The 21,291-nt window shown below is 39.1% G+C and overlaps 1 protein-coding gene across 5 annotated transcripts in view; it reads right to left on the reverse strand.

Moving 5' to 3' along the window:
* The window catches only part of pcdh7b (protocadherin 7b), a 147,016-nt gene that overhangs the window by 60,563 nt on the left and 65,162 nt on the right, over window positions 1-21,291 (reverse strand). For 2 of the 5 annotated variants that reach the window (XM_024288172.2, XM_036216934.1), the window contains exon 2: window positions 15,905-16,124. The exons of 2 other annotated variants lie outside the window; for them this stretch is intronic. In XM_024288172.2, coding sequence (XP_024143940.1) covers window positions 15,905-16,124 — 220 coding nt within the window. The remainder of the gene's footprint in view (window positions 1-15,904; window positions 16,125-21,291) is intronic. One more of the 5 variants, XM_024288173.2, reaches the window with a different exon arrangement.

Raw genomic sequence — 21,291 nt, forward strand, 5'->3', positions numbered from 1 at the left:
GATGCCAAAATCGGTGCTGGATATATGAAAAGCAAGACGCGATAAGGACAAATCGGCTCTTCCCGGGTTGGGGTTTGTACCTCACTTAGATCCAATTCTGTGTGACCAATGGCTGCATTCTTGCCACTAGTCTAACAACCTTTCTTTAAAGTCGTGGCCAGAGGCTTCGTTTGAGCTGCAGACAAGATAAATGCTATGGTTTTAGCCTTCAAGGTAGCCATTAGTCTGCTGGCGGAGACTGCAAACAAAAGGGCAGGAAACAGACAAAAGAACCACACACTTTGCCACAAGCTCACAAAAAAAAGAAAAAAAAAAACAGGTGTGCCCCCATTGCAATTGTTCAAAGGGTTCATCTTTTGTAACACCCCCACCTTAAGGGAAAGAAAAACAACTCGTCAAATCCACCCTCATTTAACCCTCATTGTTTAAGTTGGAGTGTTGTGTTACTTTGGTGTCCGTTGACTCTTTTTTTTTGTGTTGTCTAAATAGAGGGCTTTGGGCTGCCACTTTGGCTTTTCCACATCCCTCACTCACGGGAAGTTGCGCTCCTGTCATCGCGGGCACGCATCGCCAAGCGGCCCCCGCTTTGTTGGGCTGATTGGAGTATTTAGAGACTTGAAAAGGCAGCTGCCACAGTACACAAAGGGAGGATAATTCATATTTGTTCCTTGTTTTGGCACCTGATAGCCACAAAAAGAAGAAAAAAAAAACACAGAGAGAGCCACACCTGGAGGGAAAAGGGTGGGATCTCGATCATCGCCAGAGAAAGGGAGCGCTCACGTTCCATGTTGGAAGCAGATTCCCGCGGTCAAGCTGTCAAAGAACTTCCCATTACTCTCGAAAAAAAAAAAAAAACGCCCCCCTTCCCCTACAGCAGGGAGGAGGAAATGATGCCCAAAATAATTCTAGAGCTGTCAGCAGAGCCTGGACTCTGCCGCTCTGGCATTCCGATGATGAAATTCCACTTTAAGTTTCTTCCATTTCAGAGAACAAAAATCAGGAGACAGCAGTGGATCTATGAGCAGTTTTTCTTTTTTTTTTTCTTCATAAAATTAAAGGTGCGCACATTAACCTTCTGCAGGTGAACTCATGCAGAGGAATAACACAGCAAGCTGAGAGAGCTCTTAAATGGGTCAGCGATGCATAAGCAAGTAGCTTCACGAGACAGAAGCAGGCGAAGTGCAAGTATTAGCTTGAGCGCACCCTTTCAAAAACACACCATCCACACCTTGCATTCTTGTGGACCACAAACTTTTTCTCGTGAAGCCAAATAACTGTTTTCTTCTCTGATTTGGGGCTGGGGTCGGTTTGTAGGCTACCACAGGGTGTGGTGTTCTTTCGCTGTGTTTTATTGGTCATATTTTGAAAATAAAGCTGATTTTCTCATGTATCTTGGTGTAACTTCCTGCCAGAATTGACTTGGATCGCGCAAATAATAGACCAAACACGAAAATGATCCGCTGCACGTCATGAGCCTTCCACGGAGGACCACGACACTCCGCGTTATCATAGGTTAACAAGGGTGCCGAATGGAAGCGGCCTCCGTTCCTCGTTCTTTGTGAACTTGGTGTTAAAGCCAGACGACGCCGGTTGGCAGCGATTGGTCGTTGTCGCTCTAAGTCAACATTTGTTTGGTAACCACTCTTGCCAATCAGGAGTTTTTTGAAGGCAGGTTACCCAAAACGTTTTGAGACAACATACTTGGCCAGCTCTTCATTTGGATAACTTGCAATACAGAAAAAAAGGGATTAGCAAGAACATGTTTGGTTGTTTTGGTACATATACATGAGTAATAACTGTTTATTTCTCAATAGAAGTCTATGGGATTTTGGCTTCCTGAAGCCAGCGGGTACTTCCTATTTGGAATGCGAAGGGGGAGGGGTCACTCAGTCCAGTTTGCAGTCAATGTTGTGGACCCACAAAACATAGCAATATCATGACTGCATTTGTATTAAGCTGGGCGAGTTGCCTGGGCCTCAGTTCGTAAAACATTCATGGCGTTGACCGCCACAGGGTGGTATAAATCAGAGACTTCCCCCCAACCTCGATTCTCAAGATCCAGCTTCCCCTGTTACTATATATTACCTGGATGAGGTGATTCCGAATTGCATTGACTTCACATAGCTGGTGCCGGTGGTTTAACAGCAAGGAGGATGTGAAAATAGCAAAATAAAAGATTGGATTTCTCCAAATACATCAAGCCCACTAGAGGAAGTAGAAAAAAAAAAAAAAAAAGGAAAGTCGCTTCTATCTCTGAAATCACTGGTGTGCTGATACACAGTACAACCTGGCGTCTTGAAAAATTCCAGCTGAAAGGAAGTGAGGCAGGAGGAGATAATGAAATTCCTCAGCCAGCACGGCTCAGGAGGATATTGTCCCCCCCAGGTGAAAAGAGGGTGGACATGCATGCATACAGCTGTATACTAGAGGTATTTCAGAGGCCTTTGTGAGTGCTTTGTATACGTCTCTTTGTGTGCGGGGATGTATGCATGAGTTATGAAACCGCAGCGCGCCGCCTGTGTCAAAGGTTGTGCAGGAGCCTCGAACACCGTCTCCCGAGGAGGCGAGGCCCGGAGTCCGCCGCCGTTCATTTCAATCGCTCCCCAGCCTTCTGCTGCGGGGTACATTAAACTGTGTCCTCAAAAAGATAGGAGGAGAGGGAGAACGCCAGAGGATAATCCCCCCCACCCTTTTTTTTTCCTCCATTGTTACTCTCTTTCATCTATTTTTATAATGCGAGGAGCGGGGGAGGGGGCAAGGAGAAGGAGGGAAGTAAAAATAAGTTCTGGTGGGCTGCGGTAGTCTTGCCGCACCGCCGAGAGAACGATGCATCCCTGCTTGGATTCAAGTACATGTGAGAGGAAGCTGCACACGGGTTTCTACTTTGCATGCATCCTCGTGTGAAACCTCCTCTCTGTCACACTTCTGAGTCTTGCATTTAGTTTGGAAGCACCAAAGGAATACATAACTGCTGGTATATAGCCATTCTGTAAGTCCTTAGCCAGTTATCATTTAAGATCCAGTTGTGGTTAAAGGATGTTTTCAGAGGAGTCAAAAGGGTTTCGTCCATTGATTGTACCAGATTGTACCCTTCATTCAAAATAAAAAATAAAAATGCGAAAGAAAATCTTATAACATGCTATGACAAATGTCTTTTTTTTACAAGTGGCAAATAAGGTTGAGTCATTGTAAACACGCTGACACAGCTAAAACATACCAAATGTCGGACTGTTTTATTTTCGAGTTACTAACAATGTTAGGAGATAGCAATAATATTTGTTTTAGTGGTAATTAGCTATGTCACTCTACGCTAACGGGTTAATTTTCTTATTGGGAACAATTTGAGTTACCAATCAATCTAAGATTTCTTTTTTTGGACTGTTGGAAAGCCCAAAGAAAACTCTGGTGTGCACAAGGAGAACATACAAACTCCACCTGAAAAGTTCCTATCCAGGATTCAAACCAGTGTCTACTTGCTGTGAGTGCTGACCACTACTCCTCGTTTAGAGGTTAGTTATTGTGTAATCCTTTCTTTTTTATATTTTACCCAAAAATTCTCATCCTCTAGAAGGTGCTAGAAAAAGTCTTGAAGTTGTTTTGCATTTTTATTGGAAAGACAGAACTTGTTTGATGTCCTTTCCCACCAAGAACTTAAACTATCTAGGTGATGTCATCATGTCCTCGGTCCGTCTATAAGCAGTCATCTGTGTTACTATGTCTAGAGCCAAAATGGATAACTCCCGTCCTTGTGGGCCACTGTCCTACTTGTTTTCCAAATAACTTTGCCCTGGCCATTGTTGAATACATGGATCTGTTGTTTTCAGCCGGCTGCAAGGACAGCGGCGGTCAGAAACGAGGCGTGACAGCAGCCCCTCAAGGCCGGGAGTCGTCCATCCCTGGTGTAGAACGCAACGGGACAGAAGATGACAGCTGGAGTCGAGTTAGCATCACTCAAGCAGACATCAATTTGATCATTTAAGTGAAAGAAGGGCTTTTGAAAAGCTTTTGATCTTACTAAAATCAAAAAAGGCTTTAAAGTCTGGACGTGTGCCAAGCTCAATTCGTGAACATTAGTGAAATAAAAGCTGATGGCAGCCAAACCAGACCTGAAAACACTTCAGTTATTTTGTTAGAGTAATAAAGATTGCATTAGAGGGGAACTTTCTTTTTCATCTGAGAGGCAGAAGTGAAATAAAATAAAAGCACGCAGGTTAAATGTCAAACTCTTGTCATTCAGGAAGATAAATGTTAAGGTTTACTGCACGACAAGTAAAAGCACTGAGCGATTTATGCCTTGTGTTTAAACAATGCTGAAAAAGAAGTCTGACAGCAGTATTCTGTGACAGATCAGGTTCCAAACCACAACAAACAAAACAGGCAGAAGACATCATTACAACTATTAAGCACGGTGGCGATTTCATTATGATGAGGGGTTGTCAGAGAAATATAGTATGTCCTTTCCAACAAACTCATTTTGACAGGTGACCTTTGACCTCCACATTCCGATGTGATGACATAACAATTTGATATCAATTTGATAAAGTTTATATAAATTTTATATCAAATTGATATCAAATTGTTACGTCATCACATCGGAATGTGGAGGTCAAAGGTCACCTGTCAAAATGAGTTTGATGGAAAGGACATACTATATCTCTCTGTTGTCATCAATAAGTTGTTTTTGGACTATAAAACTACAAAATCAATTATGACTTTATCTGTTGAATAAGTAAAAACTAAATATTTATGTTATCAAGAGTTTTTCTTTTAAAGCCAATTGTAGATTCTACGAAAAAAAATTAGATGAGCATATGAGGTATTAAAAAAAAAAAAAAAATGGTGATAAAAATGATAAAATACACCAAATAAGTTCTATTGTATTCTCTGAGACTTCGCGGTTTGAATATGACTGGCACTCAAAGTAATGTCTAGTAAATAGGCAAATAGTCATTTGTTTATTTGTGAGTTTTACAGCATTTAACAGTGTGTCTGAGTCACAAAACCAGGCAGATTAAAGACGAAAAACGATGTCAAATTCCTAAGTAATTCGACCTAATTGCTATCAATTAGTGGTAGCAGCTGACACTGCTGGCAGAGCGAGGAGTTTTCCCGACGAAAATCCTTTCCCAGAAGGAATGCCAGTCTACAGTCTGCTGGAGATAGGGCACACAAGCTGTTCTGTAAATTCTGTAAATAGTCACTTGAGAAAACCCAAATGATATGGTACCAAAGATATAAAGAAAAATAATAATATTAAATGCATGTATTTAATGTTTTTATATTCAACGCTTCAATTTAAATGGTCAAGAAAGTCAAGAGTAGACCTGCAGGTTGGCTGTAAACTGTACATTTAAAAACTTGACGGCATTTGCAAAAAAAACCAAAAACCTCTTTATTCAATTCTTACACCAAATGTAAAAAAAGAAAAAAAAAATATAACCTTCAAGTTTTAAAATTATTTCCTTAAAGAATGAACTAATAACTAAGTTGGCTCAATATGGGATCAAATCAAGTTCCAGTGGCTTCAACTGTCATGTTTTGTGTGTTTTTCAAGTCATACAGGACAATAAAAGATAAGCAAAAAATAGGAAAAGATCACTAATCTTAAGAAAAAAAAAGAACAAAAAAAGTACTAAAATGATCTGTGCATGGGGAAAATATTGCTTACTTAACAAGAAATCTCATATGATATTAAGATCTGGAAATTATTACAGGTATTCAAGAAAAGAAAAAATATCATTTACTATTTCTTAGCACATAGTTTGTATTTGTGTTTTTTGTATTTTGAGTTTTTATGGACCTCATTGTAGCTTTGATTACAGTCACACAAAAACAATGTAATAAGTGGAAATTACTCATTTTTGAACTAATTATGAACAAAACAAAAATCCCATCTTAGTCCAATTTGGCCCATTTTCAAAAATCCTACTACAATCTAAAACTAGTGCTAAAATTTAGTTTAATAAATGAATGTCAGCATGTCTTGACTTCTAAAATAACATACTTAGAATTGAAGTAAAAATTATATCTATTTTAGCTCTTGTCTGAAAATATAAACGTCCTTTTAACATTTCTTGAATCAAACAATTGAGGTTTTTATTTTGTTCGTTTTAAAGTAAATCTATTGTCAGGAGTATGGAGTCAAAGGATTTTGACTCATTGTAATGATAACTGTTATTTCTAAAACAAAAATGTTTTATTGATTTTGAGGATTCACTAATGCATATAAGATTGAATCTTTGCAGATGTGCAGTGTTGGGATACATCGCGATATGTATTGTATTGTGATACAATATGATTCATATTGCAGATTACTTCCAATACACACATCTAATGTTAAGCAATGTCAAACATTTCAAAAACAACATTTTAAATCTTTGCAAGAAATTAATCAAATGAATGCTTCATGTATTAGAATAAAAACAAAGTCATAAGAAAAAGCAGTTATTATGCAAAGATTTGTGTCTGATAGAGGGCAGAGATGATCTTTGCACATAAAACATAGTCTATTGGGCAAATGCATGAATGAATGCATGAGCAGCTCCAGCATGGCTGAATGTGTGAACACCTGAATGCGTTTCACAGAATTTCCCTTTTTGTTTTTTTTTTGCAATTTCTTGCAACAAATTCAGATGAAGTGAGAAAAAAAAAAAAAAAAAAGAACTGGAGACTTATCTATTTATTTCTGTGCTTCTTGGTAGTGTGAAGTCATCTTGCAGAGGCATATGCGCGTCCCGTAAACACAGTTGTCCGTTCGCGGCGGACTTCCTTTCTTATGGCGACGTACCGCGGCGATTCTTGGGGCTTTATTTAGCTCGCCTCCCCGTTTCATATATAAATAAATAAATACATTTGTAAAAAAAAAACGACAAGTTGCACACCTGATGTTCCTGCAAGCTCCCAGAAAATGTGATACCCTCCCACTCTTCACAGCGTATTGCCACAGCCATGCGCGGAATATCAAGTCATCTTTGTGGCGAAAGACAAGAAAGTTAATGAGGGAAAGATGACCAGAAGGGGTCAAGGCAGGGTAGAAAAGAAAAGAAAAAAAACTCAGAAGACAAGCTGCTGAAGAGGAAAATAGGGGAAAGTTTGGAGTGTGTGTGACTCGGAGGTGATTAAGCGTTTTCATTGGCTCTAATAGGCGTTCCACATACCGCGACTAAGACGATATTATGGGAAAGAGGTGGGGTGTAGGCGAACTGCAACCATTGATTGTATAAGAGACTTGGACAGAGTGATGTTCCAAACAGGAAGTTTGGTCCATAATGGATAAATAAAAATATATTAATCATTCTTGCTCTTATACTTTTTTTTTACTATTCCTAATTATTTTTTTCATTACTCAAGCTATAAACTGGCCAATCCCACTTTCAAGTGAAAGGGGTGTGGCCTTCCAAACAAGCTCCTCCCTGATTTACCAGAGTGGTTACCATAGAAACGTTGACTCAGACCGACTTGTACAAATCACTGTTTACTGACGATTGGCCTAAACACGTTGGGCACATCACAAGCCAAAAAGATTTCTTTGGAGCCAAAAGTAGGCTATTTTCAATGGGTGATGTCACACTCACTCGGTCCATTTCTCCTGTACAGTCAGCTAAAGAAAGAGATTGTATACAACAAACGTGTCATTTGGAGATGAATGGCTAGTCATCGCTTGGTTTCACCCCCTCAAAAAATTAAAAGCACAGTGTTGTGTATGACTGTAGACTCACATTGGAAATCCAGTCATGCCTGTGTGGCGCCATCACAACAACTCTCTTTTGGCCTCTTGTATCAGAGCTGCCTCGCACTTCAGCAGCTGTTCATTCTACACCATAGTCATGGAAAACCATCTTTGTCCTGAATGACGTGCCCGGACGCTCCGATACGCTTCACCTTTCAAACAACTTCACTGTCCTTTCATAAAGTCGGCATGTCACACGTTTTGTGTGCAATGACTGCTAAAAGCTTTCTTGTAACAATCAGTGCTGGTAAACCTGATTTGTAGGTTTGGGTTTTTGGGGGGGAGGGGTTGTTTTGTACATTTCAGAAGTCATTTGAAGTTACAGTCTGTTTTGTTGGTGGCTCAAATGGAACTAAGTGAATTTGTGTGTGTCCCCACTAATGAGGGTTTCAATCCAGTGGATAAAAATAAAATGAAAATATGCATTTATGGGGGGAAAAAAAAAAAATTCTATAGTCAAACCCTCCCCAAAAAAGTTGGGAAATGTCTTGTTGGATGCGTTAAACAGAACAAAACAAAAGTTGTATTATTATTATTATTATTATTTGATCAAAAGACTAATTTTGTTGTCTTCTTTTATGTTTTTTTTTTCTTGACCTCCTTGAGTCCTTGTGAGCAATAGCCCCCTCATATGACCAACTAGGGTAATTGCATCACTTCGTACGGCTCTTGTAGGTACACCGTGACAGCTTATCGAAAAAATAAGCGTTTTTAATGTTGATTTCTTTAAAAAAAAAAGGATATTCATGATCCAAAACAATATAGACGAAATATATTTTTTTCCTAGAGTATAGGAATTTCAGAAAAAAATAAGCAACAAAATCAAAAATAAAATGTGATCAGAATTCATGTTATATATTTTCAAGTATTTAAGAATTGTGTTATAATCTATTAATTTAAATGATTAGTTTTTGGTTATTCACAAATTATTTAGTTTTTAAATAAATCTTTGCTATTTTTAGCTTTAAAAAAAACTCAAACTCTTCAATAAGTACATGGGACCATAGTTAAATAATACCTTCTGGTTTCACGGACATCATACATAAACCTTCCTTAACTTTATTGCAGAATCTATAGGTACGTTTGTCTGGATTTATTTAGCAAGAGCAGTGCATGATGGGATAGCAGCGGTAATGGCGAGGCTTCACGGCACCCGAGTGAGGAGACGAAGAAGATGAGACTGTGGATGTGACCCTGGGGTACGATTTGAATACCTGCCCGCTCCCGCTGAGTAGTGATCAATCATTTCTCTGTCAACTACCATTCCCTGCTGACAACTTCCCCTCTCATGTAACCTCCATCTTCCCCCTGTTTGGAATCCTGTGTTTCTCTTCTTTTCTAATATATATATATATTTTTTGTCTTTATCTGACAGCCTTTTGTGCCTCCTACCCCTTCGATCTTCTTTCTGGGCTCCTGTGATGAGTGTTAGTCACTCGCCTCAGCTTTCTCTCAGATCTTCTTACGGAGCTCTCTGGGTTTTTTATTTATTTATTTGTTTATTTATTTATTTCCCACAGCAAGTCTGGACTACAAGGACGATATTGTTTCTGCAATTCTTCCTTCTTTCTATAAAATTTTTCTCTCACCACATGCTCAAAATTTGTACACATCTACCCGGTGACACCCTGCAAAAAATAATGATGACATCACAGTAGGAAGATCAAAGGAGCCCAAAATCTATTATGGTGATGAAAAACATTAAAGTAACAAAAGCAGAACACATGTATCGGGCATACCCAGAGGAAATTTTAAAATAGTTATGGGATGGCCACAGGAGGTATGGCATGGCGGCCATATTGTGGCAAAGTGTAAAATTTGTCACAATTTCGCACACTATGGGAAATCTTCCCGAATCTTCACATACACACCACTAGGTTGAGTCTACATTTGTTGACCTTTGACCTTCTATGCATTTAAAGTCCTCCTAGTGGTGTTAATCTGTTGCCTTATAACTTCTCAATCATCATTGGGGAGTTTTTCTTGAGGAAATCTTGGTTTCAAAATTTGCTGATATGAATAGTGTTAGTATAGCTAGCCCGTAAAAGTGGCTCTTCTCTTTTGCTAACATCCATTACCGGAATATTGTGATAATGTAACACATAAATCAACGGTACAAGCCAAACTAGATGATAGGACATACAATATGAATTTATAAGAATTCATAAACGAAGGTTTTCCGGGAAAAACCTCCGTTGCTAAGGAAATCAAAAAAATTACTTTAATTGATTTTTTTTTAAATGTCATTGACGTGTTTATTAACCTCAGGCGACCAAAAAATCAAATGGTTGCTATGGAAATAAAACCAAGAGATACCAATAATTTGGAAAAAAAGTATTTTTCTATGAATCTGATGCCACTCAGCAAGTGAAAGTGAGTCAAAAAAGGGCTTTCTTTCTTTTTTTTTATTTTTTTTATGGTTTCTCTTTTATCAACCTGGCTGTATCCTCTCTTGACAGATACCACGGAAAGAAATATGGACCAGGAGAGCATGGGGACAGATGGAACCCAATGAGTGACACACGGCGTGACCGCAAGCAATCGCTGATTATAAACCTCGGCTGCCAAGCACATCTGAATCTCCTCTTATAGCCAACAATCAGTCTTTTTCACCTCTGGCCTCTTTTTAATTTACATAATAATATTGTAGTGCTTTTATTCTACACACACTGTAACCTTGGGGAAGGCTTTCAAAGGAATGGGAGGGGGGTATCCATCTTCGATGGGTTGATGGGAAAGACGCTGATTGATGGCATCGGCACCGGGGTGATTGTTCACTACATCTTGTGTTGTTTAGCACACAGCACGATGGAAAAGATGTTTATCCTGCCACAAACTTGAGGAAAACCAAATTTGAAGCCTAAGCTTTTATCAACTTGGAGATGTTTTTAACCAAACTGACTCTCTTTACTATCTGGCAAAGGCAAGAAAGCCTTATGACTTGGCTCAAACCGCATTCCAATGAGTTGAGGGAGTCAAAATATAAGAGAAATGTGAGTGTAGTGTCATTTTTCACTGGGCTAAATGAAGTGTGCGAGTGATGGCAGGACCTCGTTTGTTTTCACGTGACCCAACCTGCGTGCCCCTACTTAGCGTTAGCGTTCTGTGTGTGTGTGTGTTAGTACACGCCAAAGACTGCCTTCCATTTTCCTTTGTGGGTTTCTCAGTAAAGGCTCAGCAAGAGTCTGCCCTCACTCCCTACCTGGCTGATAGATGCTGTGATGTGCCACTTGTCTGTCCTACTCTGCTAAAGCAGCTAGCCAGCGCTAAATGATGATCTTTGTAATCCAACCGCGGCACCCAGAGTTTTCTCAGCAGGAGGCTGGAGCGAGTCTCAGTGTGGTCCGTGTGTGTGTTTGTGTGTGAGCTTTTCCTGGCAGCCAAGGCAGAAAGGAAATGGAGGAGGCAGGCTAGTAGCTAATATAACATGCTCTTAGTCTCTTAGAACAAAACTTACGCTATTTATCACTATTTTCCCTGATCACGAAAGACTAAGACAGGGTGGGTAGTTCGCAACCAATCAAAAATAAATAAACAAACCTTAGTTGACTGCAATTCTTTTTGAAAATTTCCCTTCAACCAATCACCATCACTTCATTGACTTGTAGAACAGCCAATGGAAGATCCTTCAATGCATGCATCACTGGACACAGTCAACTATACTAACCACCATTGTCCTAATGTGCCTTATTTTTTTATTGACTGGGCCATAGTCTAAATCTAAATGTCGGAACACAGCGAGATAGTCACCGGTGACATGACAACTACGACCACTTGGGTCCAATTCAACAAGCTGTCGAAGGAAAAATTACAGAAAAAATACAAAATTCCCAGAGCCACACCCCCTCATATTTGATTTAATTGAAAAGCCCAAAATGTCCCGTTTAGAAGAGTTAAGTCAGTAGTATGTAGTAATTAGGAGATATTCAAATTTAGAAATGTGTATTGCTGGTAATCAGGAGGATATTTATTTAACTATATAAATTTATTAGAAGATAGTTGTCTTATTCACTTTAAAATTTCAAGTTGCGTCTGAACATTTAGGTACATACATGTGAAAATACCAGTTATTATTTCGTAATATAGGATTTTATTTCATTAAATGATGACATTATGCGTAGATATATATGTAGCAGGGATTAAACCATTGAATTGAATGGTGTAGAAAGTGAATCGTTTAATCCCTGCTGTACACATTTGCATATGATTACGTTCTGTATTAAATTCAATATGTTTAATACTGCTTTATTACATTACACTAGGCTTAATAATTGAACATTTCGTTTTTTTTTATTATTTTTGGTCATTAGAAAATTAAAAAAAAGAAATTTTTTCGATTTTTTTTTTTTGTTTTGTGATACAAAAGTTATATATCTAACCTAAACAAAAGCATGACCTATAAACTCCTTATCAGTTAAACAGTAAGCATAGCTTTTTTTGTTGTCAGGGTAGAAATTATTAAGTGATTCATATGGACTGTAATGTCTTTACAGTGTAAGAAACCTAAAAAAAATCCTCATATGAAAGTTCCTATCAGGGCTAACGTAGCATCCATGACTATTCTACCATGGTCATAGGATCTAGCTTCCTCACCTCAGCTCCAAATATAGGCGTGTGAAGTTTAAGTGGAATGCTACAGTCATAAATTTCCATATTTTAACCTCATAAAAAAAGAAGATGTAACAAATGATGCTATGGAACAAACGCGATAGATCCTCGGCGGCGTGGCACGCGGCGTATCTGCACTGATGTGCTGAAAAAAAAATCACATTACATCTTTTAACGCCGGGAGCTGCTGGGATCCACGCACATGTCTGGAATGAAAAACTCTTCCTACACTTTAGGTAGCTCGCTCAGCATAAAAGCGCGAAGGAAGCGTGTTATTTTAAAGGTGTGCTTGAACTAACATGGGGAGAATTAAAAAAAATAGTTTCCCTCTCTTCCAACCCTCGCTGCAGAGATCAATAACACAGCTCGAGTCTTTGACCCCTCCGATAACAGAAGTACTTCTGGAAGCGCTCTTCCACATCCGTAAAGGCGTAATCGTCCGTTTGACTCCAAACACACAGCTTTTATGAATATGTGATGAACACCAGGGTGAGCTTATGAATAAGTGAGGCAACCATCTGTGCTTCAAACACACCAAGACTTCGAAAAAGACACCACGGCGGGAAAAAAAGGTCTGCCTTATAGACATATGGGCTTCAAACGTTATTTTTCTTAAACAACTTCAGATACCTGAATGTGGAGTGAGTTGTCAAAATTGGTGTTTTGCCAACTCGCCGCATTTGGTAGGTCAAGAATGTGCACTTGCACTGACACTAACAATCTCTCTTTTCAGTCACTCCCAAAAGAATTTGATTTCTTTTTTTTTTTTTTTTTCAGGCCTCTCTCTTTACCTTGTAGCAGTTCTCATTGTGCGAATTTCTGACAGAAAATAATAAAGTTTGAAACCTGACCTTGGTCAAATAAAATAGAGCGAGACAGAAAAAGCTGTCCCTCGGCTTGTCTGTGCAGAGGTGAAAAGAAAGAAGGAAAAGCGGGAGGCATAGGAGTTAGCATTTACCCTCACCGATTCGGATTTATGTGTGTGGGGAGGCCTGTTAGTGCACGTTGTGTGAACATTGATCCACAGTGAGCAAGACAGAGCTGGGAACTGCACAAAATCACAAAAAGGATATTCGTTTTTGTCTGCTTTTCACCCTGACATGCTGCAAAAATAAAAAAAGCAATGAATCAATACGGCCAAGGCAGAAAAAAAATCTAATTTCAACCTGTTGTTAAATGTCCAAATTGATGGTCGGGTTTTTCAAAGCAAGTCTGACAATATTGCTCACTTAGATCTGAAATCAAACCAATATATTCTAGTAGCTCCAAAAGAACTCATTCTTGCTAGCACACTGAAATATCTGTAGCTAGCAGCGCTGACTTTAGCTCCACAATTCTTCCGCTAACTATTGTTATTAATTATTGGTCTTAGCTACAAATTTTTAAACCAGCTCTTAACAAGAAGTTCATCTAAATTTAAAGCATAAAACTGGATTGGCTAACCTAATTTGCTTTTTTAGTTTTTGACCAACCCTTAGTAATTAGCCATCGACTGTATATAGAGAACTGGACTGAGCAACCCCTCCCCCTGTTGGCTCCAAGTAGCTAAAATCCCTTAGACTTATTTATGCCAGACTACAACACATTCTCATTCCCAAGTTGTCCCATATTGATGCATGGCTAAGGACTCCTTGACGTTTTGAGTGACCCTAAATCGTCTTTTTTTTACGCCCTGGCTGTTACAACAAATCAGGGGTACGGTCACTTTGTCAGACACAGTATTGGACATGGACCAAACCTCGGGACGTGGACGGTACTGGTACCCTAACCCGGAATTTTAACTCTAACCTGGCCCACGTCTGATATTGTGTCCGTAACCGATCCACGTTCGGTACTGGGTTAAGGTTAGGATACTGGTGAGGTCGACGCTCCAGTACCAGACCGGTCGTGGGGGAGCCTTGATTTAATTGGAACCGCCAGTATGTCAAAAAACATTGAGCTGGGGACAAACAAAATGTCAATTTTTGATGCGGAGGGTCCTTAACCATACGTCAAAATGTGACGAATGTGTTGCAGAATAACAATTTTTACTCTGGTGCGTTTTTTTCCTAACATCTTCTTGCTAATATTTACCAGATGTTTTTGAAGTAACATTTGATACACTAAGAGATGATTTTAACTTGTAAGGAAGACCTCTAAGAGGTTGCCTTGTTGTGACCAACTGTAACTTTGAGATTTTAAGATGATTTGATAACAATATTATGAACACCCTCATACACCCTTTGGCTATTAATCTCACTTGTACAGCATTTCTTTGTTCAAACACACACTCTCACACACGCACAGTTCATCTGATGTTAGTACAGATAGTAAGCTGCAGTAGAGCTTGTTTCTTGTTTTAGATGGAGACTGATTCATGAACTGACCTTGACTCTATTCTTCAACAAATCTTTTTTCAAGCACTGTTACTTGTTCTCTAGAAACTGTAGATATAACTATACATTTTTAGTCCATCCATCCATCTTTTTTCCTCATTTATTCCTGTTTAGGGTCAAGGGAAATGCCTGACCCTATGCCCTGGACAAGTCACTAGTCCATTGTAGAGACAGATATATTCACTTCAATCAAAAGGGTTAACTAAGAGTCACTAATACAACTATAATTTGGACTGTGAAAAGAAGCCGGAGTGCCAAGAGTTGAAGGAAAAATGCAGCAGGATTCCAACAAGGGCCTTCTTGCTGTGAGACAATAGCACAATCTATGACACTACCCTTCAACTCTCTACAGTTAGCAAAATGCTAAATCAACCAACATTTAGATCAGTGTAAATTGGCGAAAGACAATACTTCCTGGTTCATTTGTGCTCCTATTTAAGTGAATCTAAGATGTAAGAAAAGGATCCAACTAATTTTGCAGAAATCTTTCCATTGCGCCCACTCACTCTCTTGGCTGCAGTCGTCTTACATTACAACCTACGGAACAAAAATTCTCCCTCCGAAAAGCAGGAAAATGAAACATGTGCATAATGGCCACGAGACAAACACGCATTGCAGGTAGGAAAACAGCTGTCACTATAAATTCAGAAAAATTGGGGTTGAACCTTCTACTGCGACACCTTGTTTAGGTTTCTCAAAGACTGCGGGGCAAGACAACGAGATATTCTTGAGGATCTATCCTACACGACAAAAGAGATTCAACGAGAATAGTAAATTTATTAGAACAGCAGTGTTCCGAAAGAATAAAGACAATGTGAAAGGTGTTCGTCTAAAAGAAAACGTCTGTTACATATATTCCCTTGTGGATCTCCTTTGATCAGACAAGCCTGATGTTGCGCAAACACAGCCAAATGTGTGAGAATAAAATCCCCAAACCACATCTTTACCTGATCTGTGAATGGGATGTAGCTTTTAGGGAAAAAAAAACAACAACAAAAAAAACAAAACAGTTGCTACGTCATGAAGGCCACAGCACATCTGACAGGCGCCCGTTCTCACTAGAGGAATCGAGAAATCTGTGTGTTTGTGATTCTCTGTCATCGAACGTCCTACTTGATCTCTAGCCATTATGTGCATGTGTGCTTCCTGTTTCTACACGGTTTCTTAATCTTCTTTTAGTGTTTGCCCCTACCATTTTCCATGTGCTCTGCCTCACCGACACTGCCATCAGGCGTTGTCCTCTCGTAGCTGTCCTCGGGGAGGGGAAGGGCGCCCAGCCGGGGGCCCGACGAGCTCTTGCTGCTGGGTGTCTCCGACTCATCCAGGCCGCTGTCGTAGCAGCTCTGCAGCGATCCCTGCTGGTGAGGGTCCTGGGGCTGGCTCACCACCGAGAAGGTCACTCGGCGAAACGGCTACAAGAGAAACCAAACGGCCGGGGGTCACTATAAAAGGGACGATTTGTTTTGAATCTCTTATTGTGAAAAGAAAGATTGGGAACTTTGGTCCACTGGAATTGAGAAGGAAGAATCGGGTCAGGGTTGTTGGGGAATAGGTAGCGAAGAAGACAAAGGCAGGGAGGCAGAGCGTGTTTGCTAGTATTAGCAGGAGAGCTAGTGACGCTATTCGCTAATTTAAAGGTAAAAAAGCCAGCTAACCTATTAGTAACCATTTCGTCCAACAAATCTGACAAAACTAGTTACATTTTAGAATAGCCTGTTGCTAAAGAAGAAAAGACACAAAGTTTATTTTCTGGCTTGTGCGATGATTTGAAAAGAATCATCACATTTTTTTTTTCTTTTAAATCATCACTTACTGCATGTTAGGCTAGCTGGAAATCTGTTTTAGATAGGAGTGATGTTAGCAAGCTGGGACCTCATGAGCTTTAAAACACAGAGCTAATGAAGCTACTAGCTAATTTAAAAATAACAAGCACGCTAACCCAAAACATGAAACTATTATCACAACACATGCTTACTACTGTAACATATATATAGATTGCATACATACATACTACTATAATACATACATACATACATACTACTATAATACAGACATACATATTAGAACGCATACTTAACATACACATATACTACTACAACACATACATACATACTACTTTAACACATACATACATACAAATTACAACACATACATAATACTTTAACACATACATGCATTCCATACATACATACATACATACATACATACATACATACATACTACTACGACACATAAATACATTACCTACACATATACTACTACAACACATACATACATACTACTTTAACACATACATCCATACGTACATACTACTTTAACACATACATACATACATACACACATACATACTACTTTAACACATACATACATACATACATACAAATTACAACACATACATAATACTTTGCAATACATGCATTCCATACATACATACATACATACTACTACAAGATATTCATACATATTACAACACATACATACATAACACACATACATACATACTACAACACATACATACTACTTTAACACATACATACATATTATAACCCATACATAAATCACGTACATACATAGTACTACAACACATACATACATACATATTACTTTAACACATACATACATACACACATACATAAGAAGTCTTCGTCAACAGAATATATATTTGGAGATTGCGCAAGTGAAGCTTTTGGCTATGTGAGCTCAAGCAACTAACACACAAACGCCAGCTATACAAAAAAATCCAGTTTACCGCGCTGAGACATGTCTTTTTCCATTTTTTCATTTTGTCCATTGGAAGACATGTCTATTATTTTATTAAAGAATGTGCCTTAATGAAACACAATTATTTCGTACTGATCCGCACACACTAAGATACTCACATCTGCTTATATGGTCTTAATCTCTAAGCCATAAAAGTGCAAAACTATACAGTGTTACGCTATTCGGACACATGCTCACTACTGTTTCGCTTTTTTATCGACATCATCCATGAGCCAATGTAAAAACATTAAATCTGCACATTTGACGAAGAATATTTAAGAATCCGATGTGTTCTAATGAGAAAAACCTGGTTGTTCAATTGCGTTCTCTCCACTATAGGGCACATCCTATGAAGAGGCCCATCGTCAATGAATGGTCAATTTTTTTTAACTAATGTCATATATGAGGCAGTCAGACTTTATTAACTACAATCTCAGTGACCCTAGAACTTGTTTGTAACATATCTACAAGTTAGACGTTGAACATTTTTTTTCAAATTAAATTATTTGAACCCAGTGCATTATGGTCTATATTCACCAATCTAGTGAGCATTGATAGTGGACTAAGTAGTGAGTGGCGAAGTACTTTGGACACAACCCACATCTTCAAGACTATTTTCAGACTCTTCCTCCACGAGTCGTTCTATTCCTATCTAATTGTTGCACAGAGGTAGAGGAAGAAAGGAATGATATAGGGACGGTGAGCACAAGGTGAATGAAAGCCCTCGTTCAGTCATTATCGAATGGGATAACAAATTGTTCCTGCTGTTCGTTAATTAAACACAAACAGTGTCAGAGTCGTCTGCCGCCGTTGCTGCACCCTTCATGTCCCTAACTGGACTTTTGTCCCTCTCTCTAGTGACACTTTGCTGCTTTTATTCCTTCCTCTTCCCCTCTGTGCTCCTTGTTTCCTTGTTCTATCATAAGAATATTACACGGGGCAGAGAGGCCCCATTACTCAGAAATGCTCTCTGCCTTTCACCCCCACCATTCCCACCCCCCATTTATTCTCCAATTGTCTCACCTGATGAAGTGGAATCGGTTAGCTACAGTGAACACTAACTGCTCCTTGAATGGCTGTATGATGGATAACTCGTCCAGGAATCTTACAAGCGGAGAAGAAAACATCATTTTAAGTCCATCCTCCGCTGGCAGTTGTTTGATAGGTCTGAGATGTAAGACAATGGCGTAATGAGCCATCTTTGGGAGGTGGACCTCTGGTTATCTCCACATCCCGAGACACTTGCTCTACAGTAAGCAATCGGCCAAGCCAAAGCTGGAGAAAGATTTTTTGATAATGAAATTTCCTTCGAGCGACTGAGAGAAACGGCGAAAAAAATAGGTCTTCATTTAGCCCTACATGTGTGTGTGTGTGTACATTTGCATTTATTTATATATTTCTGCCCAGTTCTGTTTCTCTCTGGCTGGCTGGCTACCACAGGGATCTTGGCAATAAATCATGTTTCCATGTAATTACAATCAACACTCAACAAATGAATTGGTATAAATATTCATGCAAATTTCACTTGGATAGACAAACCTTTGTTGCATAATTAAAATGAGGGCCAGAAGGAAAACAGCTCTCTAAAAAATGTAATAACACTTGAAGAGATGTTAGGATAATAAAACACTTTTTTTTCATCGATTCTCTACTCCATACTTACAAACAGTTGCTAGGTGCGAGGTGTTTGTCTTGCAACATATTTAAGACAGTCTGTCTGACTCCGAGTTGCATACCTCTTCAGGAAGGCTTTCTTTTTTAATGATACAAATTAAACAACTGTTATCTAATGAATTAGCAGCAAGTTGCAAAAGGGAGGAAACACTTAGACTAACACATAGTAAAGGAAAATGGAGTTTGCGAGAGGAGAAAAAGAAGCAGACGAGAGCGAGAGAAGTTAAATGAACAAATAGGTTCTATTCAGTGAATTTTCCTTTTTATTTTCATTGAAAGGCGAGAGCAAGGTAGTGAAGAATGGTGGGAATAAAAAAAAAAAAAAAGCTAATTTGTTTGCATACCAGAAATGGAGTTCATGCAGAGATTGCTTAAAGGCTCTGTATTGGAATCTGCAGCATCCACCATCGGCACAGAAACTATTGCTCTGTTCCTTCCTAGCAAAAAGACTTAAATGAAATCTCCGTGGCTATTCCTTAATTTAACCAGGAGGTATTAAAAGGGAAAAGGGGGAAATAAAGTGTTTCTTGAGGCCTGATCACAATGGACGTAGAGTTATTTGAGATGCTTGCATCACATCTACAAGGGTTAGAATTTAGAGTTCAAGACCTCACTGGTCACAGGTTCTTGAATTTGTTGTGTAGGTCTGGTTTGATAAAATGGATTATTCAATCTGTATTGATCTAAGCTTAATAGATCAATAAGCAATCCATAAAAGTACAGATTGATCTAACGCATAGTGTTAAAGTCCATGAGCTTGACGCTAAAGTAAAATGGGATTTCCTACAGGACAGCTAATGCTAACGCTCAGTCAACTTAAATGGACATCTTTACATACTCAGAGGCATGAATTTTTTAAAAATAACCATTAGTGGTCTAAAGCGGTGGTTTTTGCTGATACTTCTTTTTCTGGAATAAGGTGTGATGCTGTAGCGTGATCGCCACCTAGTGGCCAAACTGAGACGCCCTCCAGGAGAAGCAGAACAATTGCTTCAGCTTCTCCGTTTGAGAATCCATGTAACACTGCATGGTATTAACAATCTCTTTATAATTTCACTAACACACTTTAAAGTAATATGAATACCTTCAAATCATATTAGAATATATTCGAATCGAATCAATCCAGGCTCTGGTCAATTAAATTGCTTCTGGAAATTATAGGCGATTTTTCTGATGATTGAGGAAAGATATTAGGAAAATCTCTTCAATCAAATTGTTATGAATACAGAGCAGATGAAAAAAAAATCATTTAAAAAAATGTATTGTTACGCATAAAATACACAGCAAAGATGACTAGATCCATATATGTCTTTGTCTACATCTGGCTCAAAACTTTAAACCTGAATTTCTCCAATATTGCTCACCATTTTTGTTGTTAGGTTGGAGGTGTAAGGGGCTGTAAGCTAGAGGGAGAGTGTGTAAACAAATGGGTAATGGGAAGTGGGGGCGGGCTTGCTGCGTGCCCATAGTCCTGCCCACAACTCAGAGGCAAATTTGTAATGAACTACTTTCACTCTGCCAAAAGTATGTCCTAGAAAAGTTAAAACTAGTATAACCTAGAACAGCGGTGGGCAAACTACAGCCCGCCTCCATCTTTAGTCCAATATCATAGATGCATGAAGATTCCATGTTATTTCTTTCTCTTACAAGGTTGATCACCAAAGACACTCCACCCATCTGCTCCTGGTCCGGCCCTTCAGTTGAATTTTAGAAGCCTTTGTGGCCCACAAGTTGAACAGTTTGCCCATCCTTGACCTAGAAGTAAACTTCTCTACTCTCTCACTATATCTGCTTTGGCGTGTGGGAGGGGCTGAGTCACCAAAACCATAACCATCTCAAAGCTGATAACATACAGGAACTTCATGTAAACAACCTGGACTCTGCTCTACAGTGAAGAAGACCTCCACATCAACCTCCTCAGTTCCCATTCGGCACAAAAGGGATGGTCTCAGAAACTACTAGTCATTTTCTGAAAGGCTTTTTCAAATTTCTGCTCTGTCTTCCCTTTTAAATTTTGGGTTAGATGCTATTATGCACCCACACACACTGGCTAAACACCACGCAGTGCCCCACCGCAGAGAAGCCAAGACTTTAATGTGTCTTTCATTACTACTTCACACTATTCCGCTTGATTTTTTCCAGATG

The sequence above is a fragment of the Oryzias melastigma genome, linkage group LG18 (assembly GCF_002922805.2).
Source record: "Oryzias melastigma strain HK-1 linkage group LG18, ASM292280v2, whole genome shotgun sequence".
NCBI classification, from domain to species: domain Eukaryota; kingdom Metazoa; phylum Chordata; class Actinopteri; order Beloniformes; family Adrianichthyidae; genus Oryzias; species Oryzias melastigma.